This window comes from Ovis aries, chromosome 22, assembly GCF_016772045.2.
Source record: "Ovis aries strain OAR_USU_Benz2616 breed Rambouillet chromosome 22, ARS-UI_Ramb_v3.0, whole genome shotgun sequence".
NCBI classification, from domain to species: domain Eukaryota; kingdom Metazoa; phylum Chordata; class Mammalia; order Artiodactyla; family Bovidae; genus Ovis; species Ovis aries.
Genome location: NC_056075.1, coordinates 35,602,649 through 35,626,459, shown reverse-complemented (window position 1 = coordinate 35,626,459; position 23,811 = coordinate 35,602,649). Strand labels below are relative to the sequence as shown.

General features: G+C 35.4%; 1 protein-coding gene and 1 non-coding gene across 2 annotated transcripts in view; one reads left to right on the top strand and one right to left on the bottom strand.

Annotated features, from left to right (window-relative positions):
• ATRNL1 (attractin like 1) overlaps positions 1 to 23,811 on the bottom strand; it is an 802,972-nt gene that overhangs the window by 264,749 nt on the left and 514,412 nt on the right. The window contains exon 27 of the mRNA XM_012102986.5: positions 17,807 to 17,914. Coding sequence (XP_011958376.3) covers positions 17,807 to 17,914 — 108 coding nt within the window. The remainder of the gene's footprint in view (positions 1 to 17,806; positions 17,915 to 23,811) is intronic.
• On the top strand, positions 1,866 to 1,937 carry TRNAY-AUA (transfer RNA tyrosine (anticodon AUA)). Its single transcript has one exon. It is a non-coding gene; the product is annotated as a tRNA-Tyr (tRNA).

The window sequence follows — 23,811 nt, the reverse complement described above, 5'->3', positions numbered from 1 at the left end:
CTTTGGCCACCTGATGGGAGGAGGTGACTCATTTGAAAAGACCCTGATGCTGGGAAAGATTGAGGGCAGGAGCAGAAGGGGACAACAGAGATGAGATGGTTGGATGGCATCACTGACTCAATGAACATGAGTTTGGGTAAACTCCAGGAGTTGGTGATGGACAGGGAGGCCTGGCGTGCTGCAGTTCATGGGGTGGCAAAAGTCAGACATAACTGAGCGGCTGAACTGAACTATTTCTATATTTAATCAGCTATTCCGTTCTGTAAATTCTATCTCTTCATAGATTTCAATATGTTTGCTCCTTTACCTTTTGATAGACACTAGTTAAGGGCTTAACTTGCCAGCTTGTTTCTCCATCTCAATTACTCTTCAAAACAATTAATGCTATAGAATGCTGCCAAGGATAAACTTTCTAAAATCAATTGCAAAATTCTGCTCAAAAAAATTTCTGTGTGATCTTTAGCATCTTGTTAAAACTGACTTCCATAATATGTTCCAAGATCTTCTCTCTTGAACCTCACAATTTCCTCCTCAGTCAGCTAATTCTGCCGTTTTTACTGTTTCACAGACACACAGCACTCTTTTCTGTCTCTTGTCTTTTACTCAGATTGTTCTCTCAGCTTCAGAGGTCCCTTTCCTCTTCCTTCATCTCCGTTCTACTCCTTCCTCTACCTACTGACATCTCATCCATCTTTAAAAACCAAGAACAACTACTATAATTTTTCATGAAACATTCAACAATACCCCGAGTTTTAATTTTTCTCCTCTCCTTTGTGTTTTTTGTCCTTTTAGCATTACTCACTTCGTATATACATATATATGTACACATATATATACATATGATACATATTTATGGTATTTTTATGTCTTATACACTGATGGGTTCCCATCAGTGTATAAATTCCTAGAAGGTAGAGAAAATATCTTTTCTATATCCATCTGTACTGATTTGCATATAGCAAGTTTAGTAAATATTCGCTAAATCAATTTATTATACTACAGAATTTCTACAATTGACTTTCCATTATGAGACATGGAAAAATAAATTTAGGTATTGCTTTTGTTTCCTAAAATGTGCTGGAGAAAGTCCTAAATAATAATGATGCCTTCTCCATGAAAAATTGCTTATAAACCACTTATTTGATAGTCTTCTTTATTTTTATACTTCATCAATGGTTAATCCAGTGCCTTATTTTGTGAATCAAAAATTAAAAGAGGCCTAAAATAAATAGGAACAAAATCATAAAGTATAAATATGAACCAAGGTCTCTGCTATGAAAGTGTAAAGCTGTAATCTTTGATTAAAATGGAAATCTATATTAAGATTTAAGGTAAATTTTCAGATTTAAGGCCCTAAATTTTGCGCTGGGTGCTATTTTACTTTCTAAGAAAGCCAAGTATGAGAATATATGAAAATGTTTGCTTAGGTAAAGTATAACATTATTGGTTTCTTAGATTTCTACATATAAAATATCTAGCACTATACTTCCAATATCTGGGATTGTATTTTATAAGATTTTTATTTGATTTGCCAGCATTTTACAGAATTTTTTCAGTTATTCCACTTAGGATACGAACTTGATCAGATAATCTACTAATGCATGTAATGGAAAGAAGGAAGAAATACAAGTTAAATTAGTAAGTGATTTTATATGAGAGATAAGCAAAAAGTATATTAAACAAAGGCATAAATTTAGTATAATAACATCTGCTATAGGGAACTATAGCCTAATAAAATATTTAAGCAGGTAATCTGTTTAATAAAAATCAGAAAATAAATGCTGCACACTATCAGATATATAACAAATCCTTCAAGACAGTCTAAAATGTTAGAAAAACAAGATAAAAATAGACCTAGCTTGACTTCCCTGGTGGCTCAGATGGTAAAGCATCTGCCTATAATGCGGGAGACCCAGGTTCAATCCCTGGGTCGGGAAGATCTCCTGAAGAAGAAAATGGCAACCCACTCCAGTATTTTTGCCAGAGAAGCCTGTAGTCTACAGTCCATGGGGTCGCAAAGAGTCAGACACGCCTGAGCAACTTCACTTTCACTTTTTATGTTAGTTACTGAGTAATCTGTATTAATTGACATTAATATTGGTTTTATATTAATATATTAAATATCATTATTTTAACATATACACAAGGAATGAGTGTTGGAAATGTTTGACATTATTCAAAGATGCCCATGAATACTGTGTGTTCTTGGTTGCAGCAAATTTAATCTGCCCATAATTTTTTTTGTATGGGTCCCATATACTGTCTCAGAGAAGGCAACGGCAACCCACTCCAGTACTCTTGCCTGGAAAATCCCATGGACAGAGGAGCCTGGTAGGCTGCAGTCCGTGGGGTCCCTAAGAGTCGGACATGACTGAATGACTTCACTTTCCCTTTTCCTTTCATGCATTGGAGAAAGAAATGGCAACCCACTCCAGTGTTCTTGCCTGGAGAATCCCAGGGACAAAGGAGCCTGGTGGACTGCCATCTCTGGGGTAGCACAGAGTCGGACACGACTGAAGCAACTTAGCAGCAGCAGCAGCAGCAATATACTGTCTGTTTTATCTGAGAGTAGGTGAAAAATAAGGATGTTGGAAATTTAAGCTTTTTTTGTCAGAGCCGGGACACTGCCCTCAAGAATTGCTGAACTGTATTTATGACTTCCCAATACATGATACTGTAGTATACTTTACATAGCCACTTCTTATTTGCAAAACTGCAACCATGATATGACAGTATCCTTAAGTAATGTATTATTCTGCTGAATGACAGCCAATATGGATATAGGCAACCAGGGTTATAAGCCTTTTCTATTTGTAAATGTTTCTGTTTATCATATCAAACACCGTGAGGTGAAACTGGGCTTGTCTTTTTGTTGTTGTTTATTCTCATCTTTATATTCTTCTCCATCATAGTTTACATTCATTTTAAGTGATTTAAGGCAAGATAATCTCAATGTTTTAATAGCCCAATGAAAACTCCCATTTATAAAATTTTAATTTTGAAAGTTCATAAAAATATAAATATATATCCTTAGCTTTGAACTCAGTGAATTCTGAATGATGCTAGCAGTATTTTACTTACAAGTACAGTTAATCATTAATCTAGAGCATTTATAAAGCTATGTATTAAAAATATAAACAGATGACTTTTCTCAGGCCTAAACATATTATGACTTCTGATTATATTAATTTAGGGGCAAGAAGATTTCAGTAATTTAAGCATTGTATTATAGTCATCCCATGTTAATGGGTTCTATCCTTATCATGTTAATTCTGAAGACTCATTCATCTTTAATTCTTAACTCATGCTTCATTCAATCATGAAATCCATTATAATTGTTATAATTCCAAATCTTATAAATTCTAAAATCTTTTTGGAAAACATTTTCTGCTAAATGGTCGTGGTGAAGTCTGACAATTTTAAAACAAAGACCACAAAAATTCTAAATGCAACTAGGGAAACCTGTTACTTCAAGTACTGTTTGTAACGCTTTTGTACTGTTTTATATTAATCCTTTTTCTATACTGTTGGCAATTGATGCTCATGGGATATCAAGTTAATAAAATATTTAGTATACTTTGCTCTACCTGAGTATATATTCAAACATCTTTATTTTGAAAAATGAGAGCAGTAACTGAACATGGGCAATAGTAGGAAATTAAAAAAAAAAAGTACAGAAAAGTACAGAAACATTACTACCAGTTACTTCCTTACTTCGAGACCAAAGATGTACATATAAAAATCTATTTTTTCTAAATAATTTTCTTAAAATAAGAAAGCCATTTGTCTTCTAAAGCATTTGTTATGAAGAATGTGAGAAGATGTGACCTTAGCAGTTTCCTTCTCTCTACTACTAATTGAAAATCATCTCCTTCTTTGAGGCAAACAGCCCCTGTAGCCTGTGAGTATTTATGTGCAAATAGGGCTTGGGTCCTGCTGAATGCTACCCTCTTTGAACTGGGAAAGTGAATAGAAATCAGCATCAAGACCCAGGGCAGGGATATTACAGAGACTTGGTCTAGAGAGCTCTGTAAACACCAAGAAGATCAATATAATCCCTGACAGAGCTTCCTAGGACCCTCTGATCCCCAAGTGGCTAAGAAAAAGCGTAATATATGTTCTGAGTCTTTCTTGTTCTTGAGCATTAGGAGGTTTGAAAAGATCAGTAGGAAGTTGGTGGCTTGACTGTTTCTACACCACTAATCCGTTTACAAGTAGGGAGAACCCTCCCTACCCTATTGCCTGCTATCCCCTCTGCTGCTGCTGCTGCTAAGTCGCTTCAGTCATGTCCGACTCTGTGCGACCCCATAGAAGGCAGACCATCAAGCTCCCCCATCCCTGGGATTCTCCAGGCAAGAACACTGGAGTGGGTTGCCATTTCCTTCTCCAATACATGAAAGTGAAGAGTGAAAGTGAAGTTGCTCAGTTGTGTCCAACTCTTAACAACCCTATGGACTGCAGCCTACCAGGCTCCTCCGTCCATGGATTTTCCAGGCAAGAGTACTGGAGTGGGGTGCCATTGCCTTCTCCAGCTATCCCCTCAGAGGTAGTCAATACTGGAATCTCAGTAGTAAAAATGAATATAATTAAGCTAATGCCAAGAGAACAGCAATCCAAAGAGAAGAGAACCTGCACTCTGGGAAACTGAGCTCCTACTGAAGACAAAGCTATTAATATTTAAGCAGGGTCCTCTCACTACAAAATAACCAAATTAGAAGCATTGCAGTTAGGGAGTGCTCCAAGACAAACAGCTAAAACTGGAAAGGGGAGCAGGGAGCTGCAAGCAAACATAAAAGCAGATTCCCTGAGGATAAAAGCTGATATAAGTGATTTACAAGATAAGAAAGCTGAGTTTGAGATCCCTGTGCCATGCCAGGGACCCTGGAAGAAATGGCTGGAGGAAAGCATTCTTTATTTAGGCCTCCAGGAAACCACAGATTAAGATTAAACAAATAAGAGTTTACAAGGATCATCAAACTCACAAGGAAATAAGCCACAGTAAATGAGAGCCCATAGAAAGAAACAGATAGATTTCAATTTCCAAGGATTTCAGATATTAAAATGATCTTTTAAAATATCTATTTAATAAATGATCTACTTGATAAAGTGATTTCAGATATTTAAATAAAATAAAAACAATTGTTTGGAATGAATTGTGAGGCAATAAAAACTAGCAAGCAAGAAAAGACTTTTGAAAAGTGCTAAGTAGATTTGAAGAAAAACCAAACAGAACTTTTAAAAATGAAAAAAAAAAAATCTGTTTAAAAATATCCAGTGGCTAGGGTAGAGAGCAAGAATTAGTGAGCTGTAACAAGGCTCTGAAGAAACACAGAGAGAGGAGATAGAAAGCACTAACCTGAGAGATTAAGAGATTCTGAGGGTAGAATGAGTTAATCTGATATCCAACTAATCAGTATTTTAGGAAAATAGAGAAAATGAAGGAGAGAAAAAACTCATAGGGATAACAGAAATTTTAGAAGTAAACAGAAAGAAATTCTAAAAGGTCTGAATCCTTAGATCTAGAAAGCACAAAATAAGCCAAAGAGGATAAATACAAATAAATGTATGCTTAGGAAAATCACCATAAAACTGCAGAACACCAAAGACAAAGGGCTTTAAAAAAACCACTGGTAAGAAAAGCTAGATTAGCTCTAAAAGAATGGCAGCTATACTGTCAGAAGATTTCTCAGTTGCAACAATGGAAGCCAAAAGCCAGAAAAATTTTCACGTAAGCGAAGTGTTTGAGTGAGGCACTCCTACTGCAAAGTAACTAGATGCTTGATAATGTGTATTTCCAAAACATTTTTTAGATTGTAAGCAATGGTGATGCTCCAAGGCCTTACATGAAACTAAAGAGGGGGGCAACGGGCAGCAAGCTATGAGTTGATCATCAGAAGACATGTGCTAAAGGAATTTTAAAGAAAAATAATAGGCAGATAGAAACATTTCAGAAGGAAGCTCTGAATGCAAAGAACAGTGAGCAAAGAAAATAGTGACTATACAGGAAAATTTAAATAAATATTGATCATATAAAACAGCAACAATAATAACAATGTTTAAAATTCATAAAACTACAAATAAGATAATTATGATACATAAGATGAAAACAAGGTTTAACTTGTTTGAAGACCTTCTATTTATATTAGGGAAGAGCTCATTATATTCAGACTGAAACTATACCTGCTAAAATTTTAAAAGTATTGGCCAAAAGAGGAGAAAGAGTGTGTAATATGCATATTAGGTGAGGAGAAAAGGAAATCATGATTTTAAAAAATCTTCAATTTAAGAAAAGGCCATCAAAGAAGCAAAGATCATTTAAAAATTTAAGATTAAAAAAAAAGCAAGAGTAATATCTGAAAATATTACTAAACTAGTTTGATTAATAGGAAAAAAATTAGAGAAAATATAACATTTTAATAGCAATATCCAGAAGGGAAATATTTGTAACAGAAAACTACAGAAGGATGAAGAAAGATACTGAATTAGTTAAGAAACATTTTCAAATTTTCTGTAACTAATAAAAAATTTCTTATGTAATCCAATTACTAACAGTACATGATTATTAACAGAAGAGGACATGGGAATAACAGTTAATAAAATGAACTAAGAGAAATACAAATGGTTAAAAACAGTAGGAAAATATTTGATTTTACTATTAATACTAATAAGAAGTCTGTTGGAGAATATAACATTTCTTATACAAAATTACCAAAAGTGTTTTAAAATTGCTTTTAAAATCATTTTTGACAAAAATATAGGAAAACAGGAATTCTCACTCCTTGTTAAAGGTAGTTTGAAAAAGGACATTTCTGGAAAGTAAGTAAGCAATATATCAAAATGCATCAGATCAGATCAGATCAGTTGCTCAGTTATGTCCGACTCTTTTTGACCCCATGAATCGCAGCACGCCAGGCCTCCCTGTCCATCACCAACTCCCGGAGTTCATTCAAACTCACATCCATTGATCAAGATGCATAAAAGGTCACAATTTTTGACCTAGCAGTTTATCTTTTTGCAGATTAGGATCAAGAGTTATGTACAAACATTAATTATAGCGTTATTTGTAATAGTGTGAAATTAGAATCAAGCTATTTAAAAATAAAACAATCAAATAAATTATGTTCTACTACAGAACAACTGACAGGACATTTTAAAATCAAACTCAGAAGTACAAATTTTTCTTATTATAATGAGAAAAACAGGATGCAAAATCACGTATAGAATATACTTTGAATTTTGTAAACATACATATATGCAAAAGGAAAATGCTGGAAGGATATAAAAGTTTCAACTGTGGATACTTATGGGTGAAATATTTTAATTTTTATTATTTCTGTATTTTTCTACAATGAGGATTTATTATTTTTATAATCAGAACACTAAGAATAAGTTTTAATAAAATAATTAAAATATGAAGTACTGCAAGACAGCCGTAACAATCTGAAAAAAATCAGAGACCCAGGAAATGCTCAGGCTATCCATTGGAATTACTGCCCATGAAGATGCCAGGGCAGGAATAAAATGCTCGAGAGGCCTCTGGCTGTGTCCATCAGCAGAGAACTGGGCTCAAGCTGCTCTGGGAGCAAAGCCAGCAATGCTCTTAACATGAGAGACGCTCACTGTGTCTGGCCTTGCTTTAAACAATGTGTCTGTCACCTTTTTCTTGTGTAGTGTAATAGGTTGAACTGTCTCCATTACTCATGAGCACCAGGAATCAAAGAATACTACATAAATATTAGGTAACTCTATGCTTATAAACAGCTTTACAACAAAAAGTACTCCAGAGATACGTTGGGGCCTAAAATGTTTTCTCAGTTTGAACTAAAATCAGCATATTTGAGAATGCTGCGAAAGAGAAATTCCAGGGCCAATCTGAGATTCAAACTCTGTTCTTGCTCTGTTGTTGTTTAGTTGCTAAGTTGTATCTGGCTTTTTGCCACCCCATTCTCTGCTGGTGACTACACTGTGATCTTGACCAAAGATCTTAAGTTCACAGAGTCTCAGTTCCTTCAATAGTCAACAGAACAAACAAAATCTGCTTTGTATTTTGTAAGACTGACATAATGCTCAAATGAGACTGAGATAGTGTATGTATATAAGTTTTAAAAAACAGCATCTTAAACTCAATTTAAACTTTTCACTTGTTCTCCTTGGAAGAAAAGTTACGACCAACCGAGATAGCATATTCAAAAGCAGAGACATTACTTTGCCGACTAAGGTCCATCTAGTCAAGGCTATGGTTTTTCCTGTGGTCATGTATGAATGTGAGATTTGGACTGTGAAGAAGGCTGAGCGCCGAAGAATTGATGCACTTGAAATGTGGTGTTGAAGAAGACTCTTGAGAGTCCCTTGGACTGCAAGGAGATCCAACCAGTCCATTCTGAAGGAGATCAGCCCTGGGATTTCTTTGGCAGGAAGGATGCTAAAGCTGAAGCTCTAGTACTTTGGCCACCTCATGCGAAGAGTTGACTCACTGGAAAAGACTCTGTTGCTGGGAGGGATTGGGGGTAGGAGGAGAAGGGGACAACAGAGGATGAGATGGCTGGATGGCATCACTGACTTGGTGGACGTGAGTCTGAGTGAACTCCAGGAGTCGGTGATGGACAGGGAGCCCTGGCGTGCTGCAATTCATGGGGTTGCAAAGAGTCGGACATGACTGAGCGACTGAACTGAACTGAACTGAACATGACCTAGGAAGCTCAGGTTTAAGTTACTTACCTTGACATATAATCGTTACCTGTATTGTTTGGAAAGCACTCTTGAGTGTAATGCTTGGTAAACACCTAAGTACTAACCTTGTAGAATAAAACCCAATGGTCACCTACATTTTCAAAAATTGAAATGTGGATAAATTAATCATGATGGGTAAAAATGTTAACAGGGCAGTCCAGAATATGTATAATATGTATAAGAGTTTCTATTCCCTAACACAGAAATGATGGTTGAAAATGTTTATTTTGAATAACTGGCAAAATTTCAAGCTCCAATATGCAGTCAACACAAGGGTCTAAAACTTGAGGGAAAAACTTAATATTTTATATTTTTGCTTTGTTGTTGCTTTTATTTTTTCCTTGTTAAAAACAGCCATGCATACCGTAATAGAAAGGACAACACTGACTTGCAACATGAATAACCCATATATGCCACCCACCTATACAACATTTATTATTAAGAATTTATTATACCAGACTTTTTTCAATGTTTATCAAAAAATAGATCACAATTTATACACCATTTTGTAAAATATAATAAATTAAGTAACAAATGCTTCACTTTTGGCCATTAAAATGGTTTCTAGTTTTTCAGTATCAGAGGTAGGAAGCAAAAAATAATTGGCTAAAATAATTTGAAATAAAAATAGAAACAAAGAATAATATCCCAGCAAAAACATCAGCGACACTGGAGGACTCATCTAAGTTTACAAAACTGCCAACTCCTTCCTTCCTACCACTACTTTCCCCACAAAAAAACATGAACAAGGAAAGTACATTTTTAACATCAAACTAAAGGGACCAAACTGTATACTTTTCATGTGACACCAGACCTAGGAAGCCTAGTCAACCTAAGTCACTTAATGGCCTCTCGGTTCTTTTACCTCAGTTTCTCGTGGTTTCTGTCATTATAGAGGAAAGGCACGGATGTTGTTGTTTGAGAGGGTATTCTGAGAGATTGCGACTATTTCTCTTAGCGAGTACCTACAACAGCATAAGAGGCTCTCGATCCATTGCAGTGCCAGTTAAGGAGAAAAAATCCTGTCTTCTTTTCTGTTTGGATCTTACAAACACAAAGTCTCTAGAAAGACTTTCAAAATGAGAACACATCATGACTTAAAAACAAAGTCCAGAATCAGACACTTCACTGCTAAAATCCGCCTCTCGCCACCATTACCTCTTGCATGGATTCCCACAGAAGCTTTGTAACAAGCTTCTCTCCCTCTAAACTTGCCCCTCATAGCAGAAACTTTGGGTTGATTTCCAACCTCTCAGTCACCATGTCAGTTTTCTGCTAATTTCCAAACCCAAAGCCTTCATTTCTTTGCCTGGGGGCTTTCTCGGACTTCCTGGGAAGTGGCCCTCGATCAGTGATTGGAGGGAGTCGAGGAATAAACACTCAGCTCTGTTGCCCTGATGTCCGTAGTGTGACTTGCGTTTTACCCTGACTCTCAAAGTGTCTCCACGGAAATCAAGCCCTAGTTTACCATAGGGGTATTAGCTGCTCTCCATTCCCTTCCTCATTTCCCTCCCAGCATATTCTTCAAATGAATCAATTCCTTGTCTTGATGTCTGCTTGTCAGGAAACCATCTAATGATATCCCACATCAAACTATTCTCATCCCCAAAGGCAGAATAATCTTTCAGAAACAGATTATGTCAGTCAATCCTGCAACTGACTCTCTCCTCTTCGCTTAGGATTGAATGACAAAGTTTTTACAGAAGGTCTACAAGACCCTATATCTTCTGCCTCGTCCTGTACCTGCCCCTGCCCAAAGCCTGCTATTTCATGAACTTATCCGACATGCCCACCACCTTAGCACCTCTGCTCTAGCCATTTTCTTTGCTAGGAACACTTTCCCTTGAGAATCTTAAGAGGTTAATTCCTCTTAAGAGGAATTCTTAATTAATTAATTAATTAAAAGGTTAATTCCTTTACCTCTTTCAAGCCTTGCTCAACTCTCACCTTCTCAATGAGGTCACCCTGACCACACCTGATTCAATATGCATGCTCTCCCCCAACTCCACAAAGCACTCTCCAAACCTTATCCTGTTTTACTTTTTTCCTGTTCCATGGCACTTACCACCTCCTAACATATTAAATAACCTAGGACTTCACTTTCACTTTTCACTTTCATGCATTGGAGAAGGGAATGGCATCCCACTCCAGTGGGATGGAGTATTCTCTTCCTGCCTGAAGAATCCCAGGGACGGGGGAACCTGGTGGGCTGCCGTCTATGGGACTGCACAGAGTCAGACACTACTGAAGCAACTTAGCAGCAGCAGCAGCATTCTCCCTGTTAGAATATGAACTCCACAAGGACAGCATTCTTTGTTGTATTCCCTGATGCTTCTAAAGTGCTAAGAAGAGTGGTTGATGTATATGCAGCATGCCAGAAACATCTGTTAAGCAATTACTATAATTTAACATACTATTCCTCAGTGGAAGAAAATTGATAAATATATACTATATGGGTCACAAGGTCATCACAAAAATAACCCTATTTTTTTTACAATAAATTAAAAATCAACTAACAAATTGAGTTTATAAATTTATATTCTAAGTGTATTTATTAAATTTTAATAAGTCCTTAATTTTTCACTATAATTTAGAAAAATATAATGACTCAAACTTGCTTACTGATAATTTAGGGGGTGATTATTCACAACATAATCTTTTCTTCACGCACAAAGAGTTTTTATACCTAGGGTTTACTACACACAGTTCCTATGAAGACGGAACACTCTTCATCCATTAAAAAACATAACCAATTCACACAAACTTTTAGGAACACGTCTACTTCATAGAATAGGGCATTTTGGTGCACAGAAGCATTACTATGGATGCATCAAGCATAAGTAATTCTATATTATACCTATATTCTCCCCCTGACAATATAGATGTGGAACTCAGAGAGTCCAATTTAAATTGAAAGAAATCTATTCCTTAAATTACCACATTATGAAGACTCAATGAATATGTACAAAATAGTAATAGCCAGCTAACCTATGGCTTTGGGTTGAATTTCATCTCTGAATTTTAGGAAAAACCCAGCAAAGGAATTTTAAAATTACTTTTATTTTCTAGGTTTAAATAAAGTTCTTAATGTTATCTCAGAATAGGCCTAGGCTTCATATTTTGCTGTGTAAGCAAATCAATGCCACATCATACTAGGTTATATATATAAAAAGAGATCTGAAGTGGATCTAGAGCACTGTTACAATGGAAAGTAAATCTCACATACAACATACAACTGTATATGTACACACATGTATGTGTATATACAGCAGATAGATAACTTCCACTTAGTAGTAATTACAAAATGCAAAGGAAAAAACAAAATATGATTTTAAACCTTATGTTTTTACTTCTATTATTTTCCAAAGAATATTAAATAAATTAGCAGTTAGCAGTCATTATTTATTTCTGATATTAAATTCATATAAGAAAACAATTTAAGCTATAAAAGTTACTGAAGGACAATATTTTCAACTTTAAATTTTTTTATTTTTTAATTTAATTTTATTTTATTTTATTTAGTTTTTTATTTTTTAAAATTTTAAAATCTTTAATTCTTACATGCATTCCCAAACATGAACCCCCTCCCACCTCCCTCCCCATAACATCTTTCTGGGTCATCCCCATGCACCAGCCCCAAGCATGCTGCATCCTGTGTCAGACATAGACTGGCGATTCAATTCTTACATGATAGTATACATGTTAGAATGTCATTCTCCCAAATCATCCCACCCTCTCCCTCTCCTCTGAGTCCAAAAGTCCGTTATACACATCTGTGTCTCTTTCCTGTCTTGCATACAGGGTCGTCATTGCCATCTTCCTAAATTCCATATATATGTGTTAGTATACTGTATTGGTGTTTTTCTTTCTGGCTTACTTCACTCTGTATAATTGGCTCCAGTTTCATCCATCTCATCAGAACTGATTCAAATGAATTCTTTTAACGGCTGAGTAATACTCCATTGTGTATATGTACCACAGCTTTCTTATCCATTCATCTGCTGATGGACATCTAGGTTGTTTCCATGTCCTGGCTATTATAAAACAGTGCCAAGCAGTGGGATGGCTGGGTCATAAGGTAATTCTATTTGCAATTTTTAAGGAATCTCCACTGTTCTCCATAGTGGCTGTACTAGTTTGCATTCCCACCAACAGTGTAGGAGGTTCAGCATTTATTGCTTGCAGATTTTGGATCGCAGCCATTCTGACTGGTGTGAAGTGGTACCTCATTGTGGTTTTGATTTGCATTTCTCTAATAATGAGTGATGTTGAGCATCTTTTCATGTGTTTGTTAGCCATCCGTATGTCTTCTTTGGAGAAATGTCTATTTAGTTCTTTGGCCCATTTTTGATTGGGTCGTTTATTTTCTGGAGTTGAGCTGCATAAGTTGCTTGTATATTTTTGAGATTAGTTGTTTGTCAGTTGCTTCATTTGCTATTATTTTCTCCCATTCAGAAGGCTGTCTTTTCACCTTGCTTATATTTTCCTTTGTTGTGCAGAAGCTTTTAATTTTAATTAGATCCCATTTGTTTATTTTGCTTTTATTTCCAGAATTCTTGGAGGTGGATCATAGAGGATCCTGCTGTGATTTATGTCTGAGAGTGTTTTGCCTATGTTCTCCTCTAGGAGTTTTATAGTTTCTGATCTTACATTTAGATCTTTAATCCATTTTGAGTTTATTTTTGTTAGAAAGTGATCTAGTTTCATTCTTTTACAAGTGGTTGACCAGTTTTCCCAGCACCACTTGTTAAAGAGATTGTCTTTACTCCATTGTATATTCTTGCCTCCTTTGTCAAAGATAAGGTGTCCATATGTGTGGATTTATCTCTGGGCTTTCTATTTTGTTCCATTGATCTATATGTCTGTCTTTGTGCCAGTACCATACTGTCTTGATGACTGTGGCTTTGTAGTAGAGCCTGAAGTCAGGCAAGTTGATTCCTCCAGTTCCATTCTTCTTTCTCAAGATTGCTTTGGCTATTCAAGGTTTTTGTATTTCCATACAAATCTTGAAATTATTTGTTCTAGTTCTGTGAAAAATGTGCCTGGTAGCTTGATAGGGATTGCATTGAATTTGTAAATTGCTTTGGGTAGTATACTCATTTTCACTATATTGATTCTTCCAATCCATGAACATGGTATATTTCTTCATCTATTAGTGTCCTCTTTGATTTCTTTCATCAGTGTTTTATAGTTTTCTATATATAGGTCTTTAGTTTCTTTAGGTAGATGTATTCCTAAGTATTTTATTCTTTTCGTTGCAATGGTGAATGGAATTGTTTCCTTAATTTCTTTTCTACTTTCTCATTATTCGTGTATAGGAATGCAAGGGATTTCTGTGTGTTGATTTTAGGGACACATACAGACTGAAAGTGAAGGGCTGGAAAAAGATATACCACGCGAATATCCGATAAAATAGACTTTAAAACAAAGGCTGTGAAAAGAGACAAAGAAGGCCACTACATAATGATCAAAGGAACAATCCAAGAAAAAGATATAACAATTATAAATATATATGCACCCAATATAGGAGCACCACAATATGTAAGACAAATGCTAACAAGTATGAAAGGGGAAATCAACAACAACACAATAATAGTGGGAGACTTTAATACCCCACTCACACCTATGGACAGATCAACTAAACAGAAAATTAACAAAGAAACGCAAACTTTAAAATTTTTTAAAAATTTAAATTGTCAATTTACTTGAGATCAGAAATATATGGATATAGGGAATTTTAAATATCAGAAATCATACTTGTTTATCAAGATGAAGAAAATCTGATATTGAATTTAGAATCCTAAATTTATTTGGAGCATGGATAAAGGTACTCAATTAACAAAGCTACTACCTTAGTAAAGTACATGTTAAGATACTGTAAATTCTCCCAACTTGATTTACAGATTTTATACAATCCCTATTAAAGTACTAGTGAGATTCTTTGCAGACATTGACAAACTGATCCTAAAATTCCTGTCAAAATCCAAAGGACACAGAAAAGCCAATGTTCAAAACAAATACAGCTGGAGGACTCATATTTTCTAATTCTAAAACTTACTACAAAACTATAGTAATCAAAATAGCGCTGTACTGTCATATGATAGATCTATAGATTAATGGAATGATATTGGAGAAGGAAATGGCAACCCACTCCAGTACTCTTGCCTGGAAAATCCCATGGATGTAAGAGCCTGGTAGGCTACAGTCCATGGGGTCGCAAAGAGTCGGACACGACTGAGCGACTTCACCTTACCTTCACCTTATTGAGATTATGAAAACAAATTCTAACACTTGGTCAACTGATTTGAAATAGGAGTCCCAAGATCATTCAGTGGAGATAGAAAGTCTTTTCAACAAGTAATAAAAAACTTACCATATTACCCAAAAATTCAATTCTTATTTATATATTCCAACAAAAAGGAAACAAAATTTGTAGACAGATATTCACAGTAGCATTTTTCAAAATATTCAAAAAACAGAAACAGCCTAGATGTTCATCAACTCACGAGTGCAAAAACAAATTGTGCTATATCAATAATGTGTGTGTGCACGCTCAGTCGCTTAGTCGTGTCCAACTCTTTGTGACTCCATGGACTGTAGCAAGCCAGGATCTTTTGTCCCTGGAATTTTCCAGGCAAGAATACTGGAGTGGGTTGCCATTTCCCACTCCAGGGCATCTTCCTGACCGAGGAATTGAAACCATGTCTCTTCATTGGCAGGCATATTCTTTATCACCTGAGCCACCCCTCTTTTATCAATAATATCAAATATTGCTTCACAATAGAAGGAAACTAAATACTCATCCACAATGTGGGATGAAACTTGAAAACATTAAGGCTAAGTAATAGAAGCTAGTCATGAAAGACCACATATTGTATGATTCCCATTTGTATGAAATAGAATGAAAATATACTAGAGGAAACTCATATAAGGACGAAAAGTAGATTAGGGCTTGTCTACAGTTGAGAATGAGGCTTTGGGAAAAAGAGAGGGGATGAGAAGGGAGTTTCTTTAAGGGAAGATGACGTTCTAAAACTGATTTTTGGTGATGGTTACACAATTCTGGATATACTAAAACCCCTAAATTTCACAGTTTAAATGGGTAAATTGCATGGCATATGAACTACATTTTAACAAAGCTGTTACAAAAACCCAACAAAACTACACGTTGGTAAGTAGAACCAGATCTCCAGAAATCTTTCTAAATGGGAGTAGGTAGGTAGGTTTTGGAGAAGGCAATGGCAACCTACTCCAGTACTTTTGCCTGGAAAATCCCATGGAAGGAGGAGCCTAGTAGGCTGCAGTCCATGGGGTCGCTGAGAGTCGGACACAACTGAGTGACTTGACTTTTCACTTTCATGCATTGGAGAAGGAAATGGCAACCCACTCCAGTGTTCTTGCCTTGAGAATCCCAGGGACAGGGGAGCCTGGTGGGCTGCCATCTATGGGGTCACACAGAGTCGGACATGACTGAAGTGACTTAGCAGCAGCAGCAGCAGGTAGGTTTTATTCTTCCATGACACTCTGAATTTAAATTTTAGAAAACAAGTGATACAAAAGAAACAGAGACACACCAGTCATTCATATAACTAGTAATAACAAAAGGATACAGAGAAGTCGGAAATAAGCAAATAAAAGGACTACCAAGTAAATATGAGCAAAAAGAAAGTAGAGGTAGAAGTTTTTAAACTCTACAAAATAAAGTATTTACTATGTATATTTATTACATCTGTTCCTTAAGTTTATGAGTGTTTTATCTCAACTTACATATATGTCATTTACATTTGCTTTTCTCTTGTGAGTTGGGTTTTAACAGCATTCAAGAATGCTTTAAATAGATGAGGAGAAAAAGGAAGTTAGATTCAGATATAGTTTTCAATTTGTTACAAGTTCTATACTACAGTTATTTGAAATTAAGGGCCAGAATGAAAGAGTACTTACTGCAAAGTTAGAAATTAGAGCACTGCTCCCTAAGCAATAGAAGATACACCCACATATTATCTAATGTTCTAAGCTTCTGTGACAGCCTGTGATCTAGAGTAGTAAAAAAATCAAGGATACAAAAGCTAAAAAAAAAAAATTTACTTAGAGAAATGTCTCTAAAAACTGGTCCTTTGTATAGCATCATAAGGTCTGATTTAGTTTTATTTTTTTCAGAATAACCAAAAATTTTATGGATAAAATCAATTATATTTGTGCCTAGGTATTAGGAAGAGTCTATTTTTATATACCCTGCTTTCCTCAAAGAAAAGCAAAGTCGAAATATAGCAACATGAATCAGTCACATAAAGGTACTTTTTAAAAGGTGAATAAAATATTTCAACTGTAAGGTATTTTTAAAACTTCCTGTTTAAACATCTTACCATGTATAACACAAAAAAAATCTGGAAATTAAGCATAGAATAAAATTACTATGCCTCAGAATGCTGTCATGAGTTTTTAATCACAATCTGTGGATTTTTGTTCTTTGGGAACCCCCATTATTTTCAGAAACCATGTCATGTACTATTTCAAGATCCGAATACCACATTTACTTGCACATAATCATTTCTTTTTCACCATAATCCATTTCCCCATTTGTAATATAATACTGTTCTAATACAGCCATAAAATTAAAATATTCACTATATTCTACAACCTTCAACATTCAAAAAGTGAAACTACGTAATTAAAATGCAACTCATTTCCACCCACCTTTTATAGTCAACTTTGTTAATAAAACAGATGTGACCTGTTAACTGAGGGGTGTTAGGCACTCCCAGGACTAAATATAGATCCTTTGTTTCTTTCATCGTACCTGTATCTTAAATTCCTTCAGTTCCTATCTGTCAGGGAAAGGGTGCCAGGTGAGCAGTCTGTCACTCTTGCCTAGACTAATAGATTCTCCAGTGGCTTTTGTTACAGCTCATGTCACACTATTAAAACTATGTGCCTTGAAAATGGCATAACATATGTAGCTGAATCTTGTCAACTCTAGATAATCAGACTCTGTTTGGCTTCACAAGCAGATGTAGATTAGAGAAGTAATATACATATGCAAATCACAGCGGCCCCCTTTCGCCATCACTGTTCCTACCTCTAATGACCCTCGCAGAAAGTCTGTGTGTTCAGCTCCCACTTCCAGGGCTACATCAACAGACGCAAAGGGACGGCTGGCCATCTGCTGTCGTTCTCGAAGCAGTTGCTGGAGGGGGTTAAAAAGCACTCGTTTTAAGACAGGTTTTAGGACACGTTAAATTCAACAATATCTAGTCCTGTTTGGAAAAAAATGGCATCTAAAATTTAGAGGTTATAATACACATATTCATATCTAGATCACTAAAAATGAAAATGATTTTTTCCTCAATGCCTGGGTTATATTTCCTTATAGGCTTGAAATCTATGGTGCCTCCTGACTACCACCTCATAGGCCGAGTGAAAAGCACTTTGAAAACTTCAGCTGAGAGGTACTACTTAAGTAAAAACTGCTATTATGATGACAGGTGTGCCAAGTCTTTCCACTCAAAATAACTCATGCCTGTGTCTTAGCTGAAAGCAAACAGCAGTACAAATGATTGAGAAAAGAGAATAAAAAGTTGTCAAAATGAATTAATAGAGATTAAAGGAACATACACCCGCCAAGACCCAGTCTTGTAAGTCATCAAGATCCCCCTGTCAATTGCTATAGCACCAGCAGGAATTTTTATTGTCAGTGTTTTTAACTTTATTCAAAGCCATGGTGTTTATTATTTAAATGAAAATGATTAGTAGGTTGCAAAAAGGTGTGCCAGGGCTTCTAAAACATTCTCAGATATTCATTTCTTCTCTTTGCATCTCTTCTCGGCTTTGCTCAAACAAAAACCAATAAACCAGCAAGTCCCAACCAAGTACCCAGCTAATTTATATTTCTGCCTCCCCTTGTAATTATAATATTCATTAAGTCATGATAAGAAAAAATTGATGACCAGTACTAGATATTGCAAATCTTGCCCTCCTCATTTGACACAGCTAATAAAATTATTATTAAATATTAAAAGTAGATGAGCAATGTAATTAAACACTCTTTCAAATGAGAAGAAAATCCTATCACTGAAGAAAGACAAAATCCTTGAACACAATGAATGGCTTCATTATTCACAGTGATTTCTAAAGATTCACTGGCAGTAACTTAAAACTAACAACTGGTCTTTGAATGTAAATGTACAGAGCACTGTGATGCATCATTCATAAAGTTCCCTTTCTCATGATGAAGGAACAAAAACCAACACCTGATGGCACTTTATTATTTAACATTTTTATTTTAACACTTGTGACACCGCAGTGACAGTGTTCATGTAATGAGCATCTCAAACATAATTTAAGGGCTTGCTTTTATTATTGAAGAGAGAACATCCACTTGAGAATATGGGACAGAAATAATGCAACTATTACCTAGTTAGAGTTCAAGGTCTTAAATTGTATGTATTTTTAGAAGAAGATACATAATGAAGACATATTAAAAACATATTCAGAGTAAAAAGCAAATGTGATCTAAATCACCCAAATGATTCACTTTAATATAAACTCAGACTTGCACTATTAAAAATACAGCTGCTGGCCAAGAGAATCTTATTTGTGTCTCTTTCGATAGGAGTGGCCAATTGATCTGAATACTGTGTCTATGCAAAATGCAAACATAATGTTACTCCAAATACCAATGGATGCTAAGTGTAGAAGACACCACGTTCTTTTTCCTCTGGTAAAACATAAATGCACACACAGATACACACACAGGAACACACAAACTGCCTCTGTTACAGTTAATATAATAATTCCCTTGAGAAAACTATAAATTCTAGTTCGGATTAATGCAATTTTCTAACATTTGTATTAAAGTTTCTTCATTTTTACTAGTTTCCCTTAGCTTATAAATAGCATCTCCTATAACAGATTCTTTAAAAAAAAATTTTGTTTCTTCACCTTGCCTTTTTGCTACACCTAAAAGTTATAGCTCGACAAAATATAATTAATGAGACCTCAGTCCCACAGACTGTAATGTAAATCTATGATTATTCTAAATTCACTATCTTTAACAAAGACTAGATTTCTCTGAAAAATAATGTATTATTGTGACCACCTCCTACACTCATAATAAAGAAAAATCAGTGATTGATAGTTTTATTCATTTAAAAAAGTTTATTAGTAGGACAAAAAGGTATTGTAAAAGATTCCAGTTTGTCTTCTGAGCATTGAGTTTTCATCAGTTTTTAAGAACTGAATGCTACTACAGTACTCTTTGCAAAGAGGAAAGACACTGTTCTTGCCCAGGACCATAACACTGAGGTTTATAAAACAAGATACGGTGAAATAAAAATAATGAGAGCACAAGGCAGTGTACAGCAAAGGTCACAAACAGGAAATTAGCCAAATTAATTCACTCTGGGTCACATAACAGAGGACTAGTTCGAGGACTTTGGCTAGTGGACCAAGTTTCTGACTTTGGGGAACCTAATGAAACGGTTCTGACCGGGGACACTTAGGGGGAGTAAAAAATTTTATCCTAAAACACTCTTGCTTTGATAGGATGACCCTAAAATAATAACATGGAACAAAGTGAGATTTGTCATGCTACTAAATTCCTGGCTCTCGGCCGTGTCCTTAACAACTGTCCTTTCTTTTGCCAGTTAACATCTATATGCATTACTTCTTGAATTTTGCCCCTTCTGTGTCAAAACAAAAGAGACATAAACAATTCAAATTTTATGCTTACAACTCAAATTTCCTGGAAATTTAATGATGATATTGACAGGTATTTAGTTAGACTCTAGAGTTAGAAGAATCTGTGTTTGAATACCTGGTTTTCCACTTAGTAGCTGTTTAAGTTACTATTTATACCTCTCCGAATTATTTAGACCTCTATAAGCCTCACATTTTCTTATACCAAAATTGGGCTATTAATAGTGTCTACACCTACAACTAGCCCTTAGAGAACTTGTTTCAATTCCCAGTTTCTCTACCCATTACCTACTGCACCATCATCAAATTACATAGACCTTTCTAAGGCTTATTCTCTATTAAATGGGAAGAGGAATACTATTAGAAGTTTTGCTAATACTTAATGCATTTGCATTGCTGGACACAGAATCTGGCACATTGTGAGAACTCAGTAACAGTTCATTGGTACAATTATTATGTTAAAATTTCAAGCCCTAACTTTGTCTTTAAAGATGGCACTCTAATTACCACAAGCCCGTTTTCTTCGGCACTAGTGACACATTTTGCTCTATTAGTCTCCCTTTTAACAAATGTTGCAAATTTATGAGACAGTTGGAAAATGTCATGATTGTGGTAAAAATGAATTTAATTTGGAACCTCTTCCTGCCATTTGTGACTAAGAATGATAAAAACTCAACCTAAAAATTGTGAGGAAATCATAGGGTACTTCCGTAAGAACTTTCAAAAATTATTTGTTGGTTGTGATTTTTATATAAAGTGAAGTTTGACATTTTGTATATAGATAAGAAACCATATAACAGATGATCTATTTTATAACTAATCTGCAGTTGCCAATTATTCAGCAGAAAGAAAAGGCCAAAAGAACACACTGATCATAATGCGATAGATTATAATCGTGTTGCTGTAAACGCTGTGGTGAAGGACATTTTAAAATTATGGATGTTCTCACTATCACGTTCGTTATGTATGATCGTTGTTTTATTATTCAAAATCTCTTGCAAAACAAACCATGAAATTAAAAATAATATGAAAATCCATGCTTAAAGATGGCAACTGAGAACAGATTGATTCTATCAAATGTATATATGAAATGCTTCCACACACTAATACTACTACAAATATCATATCAGTCCCTGAAGTTCATATTAATGATTTTTCCAATCACCCCTAAAGCTAAAACTCTAATGGATTTAGGATAATAATCTTTAAAAACACACACACTAAAAAAAAAAAAAAAAAAAAATCAAAACAGTAACCAGCTCGCTTCCAGCTGTCTTCCTATTGCCTACCTCCTATGTTCAGGTTCCATCTAGCCTCCCCCCATACCTCCAAATACCCTTCCACTCCATCCCAGATGTGAAGTTATCATCTCACCTACAAGTTATTTATGATATTAGTGTGGCAATATCTCCTCAAACCTTCATGCTTTCCTGAAATCGTTAAGGCAAAAATTTATTTCTGTTTTTTATTTTGCTCAGCACTTAGTTTGTAGTCAATAGTATTTGATGAATAGACAATCAATGAGTGACTTAAAGTATAAAAATCTGTATCATCTGAATGTGACTGAAGGCAAGTTTTGATTAAACTCATTTTAATCATTTGAAAAGACACTGATGCTGGGAAAGATGGAAGGCAGGAGGAGAAGGGAATGACAGAGGATGAGATGGTTGGATGGCATCACTGACTCAATGGACATGAGTTTGGGTCAACTCCAGGAGTTGGTGATGGACAGGGAGGCTTGGCGTGCTGCAGTTCATGGGGTGGCAGAGTCAGACATGACTGAGCGACTGAACTGAATTTTGAAGAAGCTTTTAAAAGTATATGTCCTCTGTTCATTGCAGCACTGTTTATAATAGCCAGGTCATGGAAACAACCTAGATGTCCATCAGCAGATGAATGGATAAGAAAGCTGTGGTACATATACACAATGGAGTATTACTCAGCCATAAAAAAGAATTCATTTGAATCAGTTCTGATGAGATGGATGAAACTGGAGCCGATTATACAGAGTGAAGTAAGCCAGAAAGAAAAACACCAATACAGTATACTAACACATATATATGGAATTTAGGAAGATGGCAATGACGACCCTGTATGCAAGACAGGGAAAGAGACACAGATGTGTATAACAGACTTTTGGACTCAGAGGGAAAGGGAGAGGGTGGGATGATTTGGGAGAATGACATTCTAACATGTATACTATCATGTAAGAATTGAATTGCCAGTCTATGTCTCACGCAGGATGCAGCATGCTTGGGGCTGGTGCATGGGGATGACCCAGAGAGATGTTATGGGGAGGGAGGTAGGAGGGGGGTTCATGTTTGCGAACACATGTAAGAATTAAAGATTTTAAAATTTAAAAAATAAAAAACTGAAAAAAAAAGAAGAAGCTAAAAAATAAATAAATAAAATAAATAAATAAAAATAAAAACTGAAAAATCCCACAGGAAAAAAAAAAAAGTATATGTCCTCTGATATTCCACTTTCTGGTGGCTCAGTCAAGAATCTGCCTGCAATATGGGAAGACCTGGGTCTGATTCCTGTTTGGGAAGATCCCCTGGAGAAGGGAATTGCAATCCACTTCAGTATCCTTGCCTGGAAAACTCCATGGACAGAGGAGCTTGGTGGGCTACAGTCCATGGGATTGTAAAGAGTCAAACACGACTGAGCAACTAACACGATCACACTGTTTCTGATATTCTACAATGTATGCCTTATGCTCAAAAGTAAGTGGATATTCATTTTTTTTACAACGGGTCAATTCTGTGGACCCAACAAATCACCACTAGGCTTCTTACCTCTCTTCATTCACTTTATTACCATGCTGTAAATATTATAAGGAAAACTGCCATAAAGTCATCACAATACATTCATATTTTAATAGAAATTATTTAGATTTGGAAAGGTATAAGAGGATCAATCAAAATTCTTTAGTCATTATTTTTGAGCTTACATACTAAAATGAACAAGGAGCTTGAATTATACATAAAGCAACATTTCATGAAAAAGTATTTCTATTATTAACACAGACACAACATAAAGTATAATAAGCAAAAGATCATTTTTTTTTTTAGTGGAAGGACAGTGCATCAAGGAATGAGGAAAGCATGATAATTCTATCATTTTTATAACCAAATCTGCAAGCTACAAGTTTACTCAGTTTTCCTTCATTATTTTAAAGTAAAATGTCCTTAACTGTCAAATGGTCACAGCAGACATTCAAGGTAGATTGTTCAGGTATGCAGGTTTGTTGTGTGAGCAGTAATATGTCAGAAACAAAACCGACCTTTACTGTCATCAAGCCTACTACCAGAGAGAGGAAGAGAGGAGAAATGGAAAATTTTTCTAAATTTTCCAAAATACAAAGTTCAATACTTCCTCTAAAAT